The sequence below is a fragment of the Pithys albifrons genome, chromosome 8 (genome assembly GCF_047495875.1).
Source record: "Pithys albifrons albifrons isolate INPA30051 chromosome 8, PitAlb_v1, whole genome shotgun sequence".
Classification (NCBI taxonomy): Eukaryota; Metazoa; Chordata; class Aves; order Passeriformes; family Thamnophilidae; genus Pithys; species Pithys albifrons.
The window spans coordinates 32,177,324-32,191,290 of record NC_092465.1 but is presented as its reverse complement, the minus strand read 5'-3'; the positions used below and the strand labels follow the sequence as shown (position 1 = coordinate 32,191,290).

At 38.4% G+C, this 13,967-nt stretch overlaps 1 protein-coding gene across 1 annotated transcript; it reads right to left on the bottom strand.

The window, feature by feature from the left end:
- Positions 1-6,186: 6,186 nt before the first annotated feature.
- On the bottom strand, positions 6,187-13,078 carry MSTN (myostatin). The gene is made up of 3 exons (XM_071562750.1): positions 12,601-13,078; positions 10,416-10,789; positions 6,187-8,343 (listed from the first exon to the last, which is right to left on the bottom strand). The coding sequence occupies exons 1-3, from the start codon at positions 12,971-12,973 to the stop codon at positions 7,963-7,965; spliced, it is 1,128 nt and encodes a 375-aa protein (XP_071418851.1). The 5' UTR covers positions 12,974-13,078; the 3' UTR covers positions 6,187-7,962.
- Positions 13,079-13,967: the final 889 nt, after the last annotated feature.

Here is a 13,967-nt window from a genome sequence, read left to right as displayed (position 1 = left end):
GTCCGTGGGAGCGGATCTGGAAAAGCCTCGTGAAGGCTGCGTGGCCAAAACTGAGTAATTGCATTTTGTTATAACTAAGCTCCTTCTTAATCACAGTCAAGAGAAATTTGTGGAACCAATTTTTGGTTGTTTTTCAGCTAAAGATCTGAACTTTAGCCATATCTAATCCAGATAATGGATGCTGAGGATTGCATTGTGCCTTCTATGGACAGAATTTGGTCTGAGATCCACTCAAAATGAGACAAAAAAGCAAGATGATTGTCATGTGTGTTCATGTGGCTTTCATTAGATGGGATGTTGTACAAGTGCAGTGGGAGATGTAAAGTCAAGGACAGCTACAGATTTCTGAAGCGTTTTTGTAAAGGCCGATGGTCTTCACACAAGCACACTGATAAAAATAAAGTTTTAGGAGTCTCACTGTGGTGAGAAGAAAGTTGTGGCAAAAGGCACAAGTTGGGGTAGGATCTGTTTACAGACCAACACCTTGCTAAAAATTGTGGTTAAGATGGAAAACTTCTTTTACTGAAAAATACCTCTTCAGATTTTTTTTTAATGTTCCTAAGACTGCTATTTTAAAATAGAAATCAATAAATTCCTTCAGAGGTTATTTTTTATGAGAACAAGTACTAAAAATCTATGTTTTTTTCATGAATACTCTTTTCCTTGGAATCTGAAAATCTCTATGCACTATTTTAACTTTATTGTGAATGTTTTAATAAAAAGAAAAAAGTAGGAGCCTTAAAACTCTTTTTCCTTATTTTTTTATCAGAATTAATTTTTGAAAAGCAATTTTTGACAAACAAAGAAACCTAAGGTGATAGTTACTTTTGGGCTTATCTAGTAGCAACTAGAGCTCGAGTCTAGGTCTGAGTTGGTTGATAAGGAAAGTTGAGATGGTTTTATGGGAACATGAAGAGTAAGATGCTCTTAGAAACCAAAAGTTCTGTGTGGATGTTTTAATAGTATTTCCAGTCCTGATAAGGTATTGGAGAACTCAAAAGGCATCAGCAGTAAAGAGTGGATTAATAAATGAATACACCACAAGCTCCACATAAAAGCTAACAAATAAAAGATGAGACAAGTATCCTGAGACTATGTCAGAGACAATGCAGTGGCCTCAGAAGAGAATGTTTTGGGTAGCTGCCTTGTCTGCCTCCCTAGGAAACTGGTGTAACTATAAATTGGATGCACTGTATGAATGGGGTGCCAGGTAGCAAAAAACAAGTTAAATAAATATTGTTAGTTTGATTTATCAAGTTTGTTGGCAACTGTTGATATACAGTGTTGTGAGGACTCAGATCCATGAGACCTGACTGGAGGTCAGTTTATAAAATTTTGGTGTTGTGGCTGCACATTGTGATGGGATGAGAGGGATGGTCCTGCACTGGGGAAAAGCCCACTTTTAATGTGCTCTTGGAATAAGCCCTCTCTAGAAGAAAAATACTCAATCATGATCAAGTTATGCTGCTGTCAAATCGGAATAGCCCGTGCTCTTGGTACCTCTGTCCACACAGGGATATGGGATTTGTTGTTCTGCCCTGAGGTGGGTGAGCAGCACAACGAAGCAGAAGTCTCTGGCCAAGCAGCAGCTCCCTGTGCTCGGTGTCACCCAGAGCAGCGAGGCAATGGGCATTTCCCCTGGGCCAGCACCTGGGCTGTGCTCTCCACATGGCAGCAGCACACGGTGGGCAGCTGAGCTCAGCCCCAAGGCATGTGCTTGCCGTGCCTCCCTCCCTCTGACCACCTGGCGCTGCGCGGGGCAAAGCTGCAATCCGATGCCATAATGTGTGACAGCCAGGTGTTCCCTGTGCTGCTTCAGACGGCAGCGTGGCCAAACCTGATGAATAACAACATGAACAGTGATGATGATGATGACGAAAATGTTAGTAGGAGAGCAGATTGCTGTTCGACTGACAGAATAAACTTTATTTGAATGCACAGATGCTAAAGCCTAAAGAAAGTCTTTGCTCTTCATGCTTTTGTATATGATGCTTAAGAGAAAGCATTATTTCAGGGTGCTTTATGGCCTTGAATTGGGAGTGCTATCTCTCTACTACTATTGCCTGATTGGGAAGATACTTGCTCCTCTCCTTGGTGAAACTCAGAAGGATTTCTGCAGAAAGAGTTCATGAATCACGAACTTTAACTGCAAGCTATTAGCCAAGTCATGAGCAATTATATTTTGGATTGCTACATATTCAGATTATGATGCAACAGATTACACTTAAGTCAGATTTGCTTTAAAACATCTTTTGGTTTTGGCACAAGATTTGCTTTAAAACATCTTTTTATTTTGGCAAAGAGCAGAACTTTTCAGTTTAAGCATTCTTAAGGTAGAGAAAGTAAAAATTTTTAGCAAATGCCTCCAGTATCATTCTGGATTTGGGAAAATACAGTCTTTCTTGCTGCCTTGGTTTCATCCCATCAATTATTTAATTCCTTTAAGTTTAATTTTTATTTAATTTTTTTTTATTCAATTACATTCATCTCCTTGGAGCACGTAGAAGCAGACCATCCTTTGCACAACTGCTTTACAATGAATGTTATACTTTACATGATTTCACTATATTATCCTGTTTATGTTGCAGTTGTCTCCCAAACTTCCTTTTTTTAAGTTTTATGGAAAAAACTTGGTATGTCTACCAAGTAATGCCTCCATAATGATTTCCCAGATATTCTCTCCATACCATCATAATCTTTAAGTGCCTGTTAATTTTACTGCTTAAACATGGAACATTAGGTACATTTCCTGCCAAAACAAACTTTTTTTTCCTAACCAGATCTCACCCAAAGACCATACCACATTCATCAGGAGTAACAGGAAAGACAGTGCTGAACTAGGGCTTGTCCCTCTACCTTCCTTCAGGTAGGATTCAGTTCTTCATTTGATTGAATCCTTTCAGCTCTGGGAGAGGGATTGGCTTTACTTTTACAGACTCAAGGTACTATGATAAATATAATGGAAAAGCAAGAGGTTTGAAATTAAACTTGTTTATTGACTTGTAAGCGGAAGACATTTCTATGGGGAGAAAAGGTAATAGCTTTAAGGGGCACTGGTTACTTTTGATGCAGAACTAGATACAGAGTGCAGAGAGCCTCTAGGTTAAGAATGGATACATCACAGGTTAACTCATGGATAATAAGCTATTTTATTTTCTCTATAAAGTACTGTTTTCAAAGCACATATAACATGCACATGTAAGTTCCTTTCCTGTAGCCTCAGAAAGCCTTAGTGGCTAAGGCTGGTGAAAATCACCGAGATTTACAGCAACTGCAAAGCTTGTTGCTGATCTTGACACCTCATCTACAGAGTTTTAAGGTTTGTTCTCCTCTGTACTTCTAGAGCACTGAAAACAGACAGTAGAATACCCACTATAACAGTTCCTCATTCCTCAAGTTCACCCTATCCAGCCACCAAAGAGAATGATTCTGCTTAATTTATCAATACACCTAGTAATTAATTGGAGTAGTTACTGTTGAATGAACTGCATGTTTGCACTTCTCCTTTTCTTTTTTCTGCAAGATTGTTACAACAGATGTTAGCACTATCACTTATTTTGATTATTTGGAAGGAGCCAAGAGTGAACAGAGCTGTACTTCTTGCTTATTCAAATTCAGAAGTTGGCCTGTAGCCTTAAGTTTTTGTACTTTTATAAACTAAAAGGGAGAGAGAATTGATGCTTTAGTGTTTCTAGAGCTTGTTAGTATCTTATTTTTATCAATTCAAACATGGTACACTTGCATTTCAAGGGAGAGTTATGATCTTAGTTCTTGCAGGAGAAGACTGCACAGAAGTGTCAATGCAGTTACATCAGTAATTTACTGAGTGGTTCTTTGCTGCATGCCTTGGTATTAAATCAATGTATAGGTATCTACTTTCTGTAGATAACGTGGTTGGGAGGAAGTGAAAGCGCAAGCACACAGCTAACTTGGGGGAGTTAAAGCAGATAACTAAGGCTTTTCATTACATTTTTGCTGAATTACAGAGGTACAGTTGTGAAATTAACTTGTTATGTAAAGAATTTAGTTATTGCTTTCCATAATGTATTAATTTCTAACTAATTTTTCTCATTAGTATTCACTGAATTTATAAGTTGAGGTGGAATAATTTGCTTATTAAGTTTGTCCATCCAGTACTTCACATTATACCATTCTTTGTTTTGCTGGAGCTTTAACAAAATATATCTGTCTGGACTGAACTGTTTGAGCCTCGACTAAGGCAGATTTATTTTTTGAGATATTCAGCCAAAAGAGATCATTGGTATCCAGGAATGAGTCAATTCAATAATCTTTCTGATTAAAAGAGAAACCACCCAAAAAACCCTTCAAAAAACCACAAACCCCCAACGAACAACCACAAACCCCAAACCTAAACTCTGCAGAATTGAATGGATTTGGCCTTTAGTTCTTCCTTTGAAATCTGCTCGTGTTTGGCAAAACAGTACATCTGTGAAAAATTGCAGTGCACTTATGCTCAGTGGAGATGCCTTCTGTGTTCAGCTGTTAAATTCCCCAAAGGCTCTGTTGAGCATATTGGAAGGTTTCCCCCTTAACCACAGCATCCAGCAGAAGCAGGACACTTTGTATCGGGTTAAGGGGCAGGAGGGCAATGCTACAGGGGGACTCTTCTCCCTGTGAAAGGGGCTGTGGGACAGAGTATGGAATGTTCTGGGGATGGACGTTGACTGGGATGGAGTGGGATGTGAAAAATGGGAGGGGAAATGCCACTGGAACCACTAGGACTGGGTAAGACGTAGGAGTAGAATAGCACTGGAAAAGAACTGGCTCCTGCTATGGGGGAAAGAACTGAGCAGTAGAACCAAGCCTGAAGCCAAATCAAGATTAGGGACTGCTCTGTTGCAGGTGTGCACACGCATCTTGGGGCACTGGAGCACTGCCCTGGAAAGCTGATTCTACCTGGTTCATTCCTATGGGATTCTTAGGATGCCTGACCAGTCCTGTTTATTTCTCAGAAATTATCCTGATTGCCTACTTCCATTATTCTGAATACACAGCTTAACAGTGAGACTCGAGAGCCATACAACACACTCAGAGGTGCTGCTGAAGTCTCTTGGACCTGATGTAACATAGGAAGGATGTAACAATAAGATGATTAATTGACATCTCAAGTTGATTGCCATAAGTATATTAATTATGAATCATTTGGCAGCTAAAATCAATAAGATCAAAGCCCAGTGCTTTTTGTCTGAGTAGCCATTTGTGTGTGAGGTCCACATTAAAAACATGGGAACAAGGACTGCTATATGGTAATTTCAAATTTGGCAAAATATGAAGGACACATATTGCACAAAATTTCCATGGAATAAAATTTGTCTAAACATCAAGATAGAATGCTGGTGGAGTAGATATTTTTTGAAGTTTGTATTACTTTTTTTTCCTTGGGTTTGGTTTGTTTTAAAGAAAAATCCATCTTTTTGTGCACTGCTGTTGTGCAGGGCACAGTTATCACTAGGCAGCCAATGATGTCACTTTTATGGGGATAACTGAATTTGAGTTAGCTTTACTTTAGCTATCATGAGTAAAACTAATCATGCAGGTGTTGTCAGAGGATTGTGGTGCAGACTGGGAGTGTATTTTGTTCGCTATGAACTCCAAAATGTGGGCTGCTGCATCTCTGCAGCTGTTGCTATATGAACCGACCCAATTAAAGCTAATGAATGTCCTGCTCCAGGGTATATGATGGAAGTTAATTTGAAGTCTCTGAATTGTTTAAGAGCCTCATGCAAGGAGATGCTATTGATAGTTCATATGAGCAGGATGGGACTACTTGGTGCCTGAATGTCACGAGTTAAAAGTCAAAGGGTAAAATGCTCCTCTCCCTTGAAGCCAGTGGAAGTTTTACCATTAACTGCAGCAAACAGAGGGTTTCTCCCTTTAATTCTGTAACTCTGGGTTTTGGAGAGGGCATTGGTGTTGTACTTTTACTTCTTGTGGCTTCACCAAGAGTCTGCATTCCATGAGGTTTTAGACTTTTATTTAATCTGATGGTGTTTTGTGGGAAACTAAATTGAAAGTGTATTTAAGGGCCCCAGAGACCTGCTCTGATGAACTGCATCAGGAGAGCTGAACATCTGCTTGATGCTCAGACACAGATTTAGCAGAACTCCTAATCATTCAAAAGAAATGGCAGAAAATCTGTTTGCTTTCAAGTTTCAAACCTCATCGCTCAAACTTTGTTTTAATGTCCTTACAAACAAATTAAAAAAAGTAAAAAACTCAATACAAAATATTTACCACTTAGGCAGAAAATATATAAAAGAGGAAGGGAAAGAAAATCAAGCATTTTTGCAACTTTAGAGTGGTTTTACACAAAAGGAAAATTCAAAACTGGATTCTGGAATATAACAAAAGCGTGCATCACACTAACAGGAAGATGTTTTAACAGTGACTCTGTTGTCTTAACAAACACCTGGTTTATCAGTTCTATTTCACATGTGAAATGAAATCGACTTTATAGGAAATAGATTTTTTTTTAATTTCAATTAACAATTTTTTACCATAAGGAGAATGTACAGAATTTGTGTGGAAATCAATGTACTATCTTACTGAAAATACAGAAAATACTTTGCTGCAAATTTTTAAATATAATAAAATGCATTTAATAGCAATCTTTTGTAGTATCATGATTATTTATGAACATAACATTCAAAGTATGGAAACTCAGTTGTGGATCAAAATGACCTTAAAAACAGTAACCCAAAGAACCTTATAAACATGTCAACACCCATCATTTATCACAGATGGCTCATGCCAATGTAAAAACTTATAAAATGTAGTAATTCTCAACATACGGTTTACTTTGTTGCATCATTCCTACATATTATTTGCGTTAAGATCCAGAAAATTATATTATGAAAAGAATATTGGAGGGTTTTTATTAAACTAAAGTACAGGTTAAAGTAATTCTTTTCTTGGGTTGAACATATATCAACAGTGATTAAAAAATAAACATTTATTTACAAAATATTGATGCATACATATTACACAAGTCAGTTATATCAAAGTGATTTTTTTTAAACAATATCTGTAGCAACCAAATATTTGCATTGGTTTACCATAGTGCAAATGGTAATGTTGCAAGGGCAGGTTAGAATGTGGGATTGCAATCTGAATGTTGGACTTCTCTGCTGCTTTCTGTTTTCCTACATCTAGAAAACTATTCCTTCTCATTTAGAAAATATCCATTTCCTGCGAATGTTGAGTAGTGTACCTGAGGATAGGGCAAATTCACTATTAATTCTTTCACTTGTATAACTATCTTTCTATTTACTCAGCCTGCTTATGTAGCACCATTGCCATTGATTGCTAACATGCTAATGAGGAAAAGGAATGGAAACATGCTAAATACACTATGCCATCCCTAATTTCAGGGTTTGTCCATTTATGTGGAATTTCATCTGATACATTTCACAAGTCTGCTCTATATATTCAAGTGTTTAAGGATGATTCTGGTGGTATTGTGTAGTGATGTATATGCTACCAGTATATATTTTCCTGTAAATGTAATATTAAGTGAAGCTGTGAAGAAATGAACTTAAAAGCCCACCCCTTCTGTCCTCAGATGAGAAGATGCTTGCTTTTGTTTACCAACATGTACTGAAACCTGCATATAAATTTGCGTCCAAATGACTGAATATTGATTCCCTCATAATGTAAGAACTTCATATATTAAATCCGGTGATTTTGATTGTAGCTTTCTCTTTCGCTGGCTCAAAACCAGTCGCCAGGTAACTCTACAGTCCTTTAGTTCACGCTCTGTAGCTGGTGCTGCCCTAAATCTGTACGATAGCCTATCATACAGCACACATGAGGTCGACAATGCCTGGTGGATGTAACTTCACAGTTTAAAGTTCAGGTCAGGGGGTATAACTTTTTCATTTGTTTTTTTTTTTTTTTTTGGTAACTTCCACAATTACTGAGGCAGTGGATCTGACGAGGATCTCATGAGCACCCACAGCGATCTACAACCATGGCTGGTATCTTGCCGTATATTATTTGTTCTTTCCCGTTGAAGTACAGCATGTTGATGGGGGACATCTTGGTGGGTGTGCAGCAAGGGCCTGCCGAGCCTCTGGGGTTTGCTTGGTGTACCAGGTGGGTGTGAGGGTATTTTTGTAAAAACACAAATTCACATTCCCCGGAGCAGTAATTTGCTTTGTATCTTTTAGGTGCGATAATCCAATCCCACCCAAAAGCTTCGAAATCCACAGTCAGTGGGTACCGACAACATCGGGATTCTGTCGAGTGCTCGTCACAGTCGAGACCGAAATCTCTGCGGGACCGTTTTGGAGTGTCTGTAACTCTGACCTCTAAAAATGGGTTCTGTGAGGAGAGGAGAAGGAATCACAATCATTACTGAGAGAAGCCTAAGTTCAATAAAAACATGCAAATAAATAATGTTTCAGATGCAGGTGTATCAAACTAATATTCTGAAATCAAGTTGGCAAACAAGAATTTGACCTCCTGCGAATGTGTAACAGTTTTCTCTGCATTTCCCTGCAGTTTCTCTAGAAAGAGGTTTAAGATGTGAGTATTTGTTCCTGAAATCACCATTACCTCAGTGCTGGCATCATTTCTGTCAACTGCTATAGGAACATCTCCGAAATTTGGAGAATGCTGGACTTTTAATTTTAATGTGGGGCCTTCTGTTTGTTTTAAACCCCATAATAAGTGTTTTAGTGAGTCCTTCTGAAATCCCTTCCATTAAAATCATGTTGAGTTCAGAATTTCTGGATGTCAAGGAAGGTTTCTTGTTCAGACCAAGTAGGACAAAGTTTGCTCCTTGACTGCTGCTGTGCTTGAATGACTGTAGGACTGAATGGATTTGGAGGGGGCAGCTGATATTTTGACTCCTGGAAGAGTCCTGTGGCCAGGAATGTACTTTGGCAGATCTCTGAGCCACATGCCTCCTACTGAAGGTGTGTTTCCACAGTCACCCACTGAGCATATACAGTGATTGCAACCTTCATGATCACAAGTTTAAAGAAGTTCCCAAATTTCCTCCCTTTCACACACTGATTTGAGCCCTGGGTGTTAGTTTGGCATGATCAGGCTATCCCATGGAGACCATTCCTTAGGAGTAAGGAGTGGCCAGGCTAACTTTGTTACACAAGTTTCTCTCTTCCAAAAAAAATACCCGCCTTTATGGAGCTGTGGAACTGCTGGAGACACTGCTCCCAAAGGTTAATGATATGGGAAGGTGCTTGGTGAGAGGAGCATCCCTGTATCGGGAGCTGGAGGGAGGAGAAGAAAAGTTTCCTCTTGCATTATCACCAGTGGGTCTAACCCTGTCCTGCCATTGAAACATTTATTTATAGATGATGATAGCCAGGGGTTATCCACATGTATCATCATTTGAATGGATGGAGGTGGTGAGAATATTCCTCTTCATGATATTCAGCTGGCCTGTTTCAAGTACAGGAGATCCACATCTAACTGGATGTGCAATTAAGATATCAGTGTTTTTCTTTTAAGATTTTTAATTGCATTATACTGCTGTGAAGTTATGCAGTTGGATGCAATGCTCTTAAAGGTTTTTTCCAACCTAGATAGTTACTATTTCTGTGATCAACAGATTCATCTACTGCACAGAAGTAAAAGTGAAATAATAATCTTTATGTTTTATTCAAAATGAGAAATTACTTGGTTTTGGTAAGTTCAAGAATTTTTATAGGTTGTAGATGATAGTGATTTGCAGAAACAAATAGCAAGGAAATATGCTACAGTTTAACTGGTACACTTTGGGTTTAGTTTGTTCATCTGTATTTACAAAAAGAAACCCACATTTTATGCTTTCTCATCACTATGACTCATTTATTGTAGCAAGCAGAATTTCTCTCTTCAAGCATTTCTAATAGGTGGAAGGATGCACTCTATCACATACTGAAAGGTACAGAACTTAACATTATGAAGATCTGTTCTTGCCTTCATGAATATATAATTCTTGCTGTTATTAATAGAAAATATATGTGTAGAGAACAGGGAGAAACTCCCTTGCTTTCTCAGCAATATTGGAGGCATCATTCTTATCAATGAAAGAATCTAATGACTGTTCTTTTACCTTTATATAAAATAACTGCTTATTAAGCAGTACTTGCTGTCAAATTCGAAAACAATGTTGCTTTGGTAGTCCCATCCATCAGTAATTACCAAAACCTCTTCTAATTAATGCCTTTCAACATCCCTCTGAAATACTGCAATTTCTCTCAACATTTTAAATAGGGAAACAGAGGCAGAGAAATGCTATCGATTTTGGCAGGATCAGCAGGCAAAGAATGAAAGAACTGGATAGACAGAACTTTTATCTTCCATTTCCTAAACAATGCATCCATTTTGTCATTAAAACACAGCTTAAATGCTTTTCAATAAATTGGGATTTTTCTAAATAAACTTACCAATCCATCTTCACCTGGTCCTGGGAAAGTTACAGCAAGATTTTTTCCGTTCTCATCAAAAGCTTTTATTTCGATGCCTAAATTGGATTCAGGCTGTTTGAGCCAATTTTGCAACACTGTCTTCACATCAATACTCTGCCAAATACCGGTGCCTGGGTTCATGTCGAGTTTCAAAGATCGAATTCCAGTGTATCTTGTACCATCTTTCATGGGCTTAATAAGTCTCAGGATCTGCACAAACACCGTTGTAGGTTTTTGGACTTGCCTCAAGTATATCCACAATTGTGCCTTTACTACTTTGTTATATTGTATTTTAGAGCTAAACTTAAAGAAGCAACATTTTGGTTTTCCCTCCATTTGTACAAGAAAATCAGCTATAAATGAATGGAAAGAACAGATTACTGAACAGGGAACAAGAAAAAAATGCATATATAAACCTGAGTATTTTTTTTCAGACTGTATAGGAAATATTACAAAATGTTATAAAGAGTACCAGTAACAAAGTGGATTTTAACTTAATTCATTTTCTATGGTTTACTCTCTACAGCAACTTTAATGAATGTCAACAAAATTATTATGCTATCACCTACTACCAACTTATTCTGCTAGTCACCTTCTGAGGACCTCCAAAAAGCATGCAGAATAGCAACTTTGCATAAGCTGACTCAACACGTGTGGTGATGTAGCTGTTTCTAATTTACTACACAGCCTCAGTGTGTTACACACCATACAGCACTGGGCAAAGTGCACAGACACTTGGTTTTCTTTTCTCAATGGGAAAAAAAACCTGAGAGGATTAATATCAGGATCATTTTGTTTTCATTTGAATAATATTATAGGAAAGTCATGTGCAGTGCTGTGTTTCTCCTTCCTTGTAGGCTATGATGCAGCTGTCATACCTTAGTCATGGCAATGTCTTTCCATGCCAGGATAAAATGGGTAGTACTAATCCTAAATGGTGCAGGGCTTTGACATTCATAAATCTCATCACTTAAGATACCTGTCTCTTTAGTGCATTTAAAATAGCTCAAGAGCTTTTTATAAGAAATAGGAAATGATCTCAGAGCAATGAAATACAAGGGCTTTTCTTCAGTCTCTGTATTTATGTAGCAGTTTGATTAAAGATAGTTATAAAGGCTTGCACATAACAGACTGGAATAAAATTGCTGGCAGACCTCAGCTTTGTGATAAGGCTGCAGTAGTATAATGCTATTAAGTGCTCATCTAAATAATTAATAAGTTGAAAAATGTCACTGAAAGTTACATTTTTAGCTGGTGAGAGCAGCTGATGTTATTCCAGTATGCATATTGTAATGGTATCTGTAGCTGCTAACATGCCTTATATGTCCTGTCATCTTTTTCCTTTTTGACATCATATTCATAAGTGTTATTTAGAAAACCAGCTGCCATAGCCAAATACTTTAGCTGATGAAGAACATAAGATACTATAGTATTGGCTGTGCAAAAGATACTTGATAGGAGCCATAGCAGATGTTTAGCACTCAGAAGATAACTTAGAATCTGCTCATTCAGTAAATGCCTTCATTCTTCCTTGGCACAACTACATGAGCTGACTGCTATAGCATGGACATTTTTACATTTAAGGCTATTACACTCATATTTGCTTTAAATATATAGTTTCAACTCTGAGGTGGGTGGTGCTAGTTTATGGGATCAGCAGAGAAGCAAGAATTTAACTCTCTATTTGCACTGGCTATAACATGTTGCAGTGAGGTAGGTCTAGTGCTCTAAGCTGCATTTCTGCTGTTTTCTATTGCTTCTAAAACTACTGGCCAGGGAAACCTCCCTCACAAAAAGAGAGTTCTCTTGTTATCTGCACTTGTACTTTATATTTGTGACAGGAAATGCCCCGGGTGCTGCAGATAACAAAGTCAACTAACCTGCAGATCTCCCTTTGCTTTCTAAGGCAGTGGGCAAATCCTAAGTGCTAGAGGGCACACATGTTATAAGGAGCTGAAAACGAACAGTAAAACAAAAGCTCCTAATGCAGTCATCTGAACCTGGCTCAAATTCTTTAGAAATAATGCTCTCCTCCCTCCCTCCCTCCAGCAGACTTCAGCCAGCAGCCTGTTGGGAGAGCCCGAGGAGGAGTTCTGTGGCTCTACAGCAGGGAGACAACTCTCTCGAAGGAGCAGTGGGAGGTGAAAGCAGCAGGGTTACTTACACTCCGTAGGCATTGTGATAATCGTTTCGGTGGTGGCATGATAGTCATCATCTTCCAAAGAGCCATCGCTACTGTCATCTCTCTGGACATCATACTGATCAATCAGTTCCTGCAGCGGAGGAGCCTTGGGTAAAAGTTGCTTAATAACATCCCTGCTAATATTAGGAGCTTGTTCCAGGCGCAGTTTGCTGAGGATTTGAATTTTTATGGCTTCTATTCTGGAAGATTTTGTATTCTGTCTCCACGTACAAGCATTGCACAGTCCGTCTTTTTCAGCATTCTCTGTGGGCTGACTACTGTCATCAAGAGCCACCGGATCAACTGAAATCAGCATGAACAGGTAAATATAAGCACAGAGCGGTACGTTTTGCATGATCTCACATTCAGTGCAGCACTTTGCCCTTCTTTTTTTCCCCCCCTCCCCCTTTCCCTTTCAGTACTAAACAGATCCGTGGAAGCAAATGCAATCTGAGAGACAGCTTGCCACACTGGTGTACCTTATATATTCCAAGGGGCTTTTTATACTCCAACTTTGATTAGGCTCATGTCGTCAAACCCGACGATTGGTTGCTGTCCCAACAATGAATCTGGCTGTCAGAGGGTAAAGCCCTGTCGATCACAAGTCACTAGACAGCGTTCAGTTACAGCCAAGGGTGAACTGATTTATCTGGGTGCTTCACAGAGGATATGTTCTTTGCATTCTGAAAGGATATATTTCCAAGTATTGTGGGCAGCAGTACTGAAAGGCAACACTGTCATTCTTAAACATTATGCCAACTATCTACTTGTACTATGAATTAAAACAGACATTGCTCTAAAGTTGCTTTAGGCTTCTAGGAGTTTTTTTGACTTGAAAGGTTGTTCTATTTAAAAGAAAATCCCAAGGGGTTACTGTTAGCAGGCAGGAAAATATTTTAGAAATGCATTGCAAAGGGTTGTTCAACAATTAATACATATTCAGCAGTTCCTATTTCAGAAAACCTCAGTGGGTTTTCCTAGGTACAGGCTAAAGCAGTGTTGCAGATTTTTTGCATGTATAACACTACACAAATGCCTGACTTATTTGTTTGTCCCTTTAGCATATATCAAAATCCACAGAACAAATCCTTTATTGAATTAACAGTCCGCTATGAAAAATGAGTCTCTCTCCTCTTCATACTGTCATCAGAATCCTGGGCAGTAAATTAGACATCAAGAGATCTTTAGTAGCAAAAGTATTTTTCAGGAATATCTTTAGCTACTCACTCTAGTACTATACAGGAATAACCCATCTCATTTTTTTCATTATTAGTGAAAGCATTAAAAGACTTAAAACATTTCAATCTCTACTGTGTGTTTATCTTCTTTTTCCATGTAACCTTTTATTT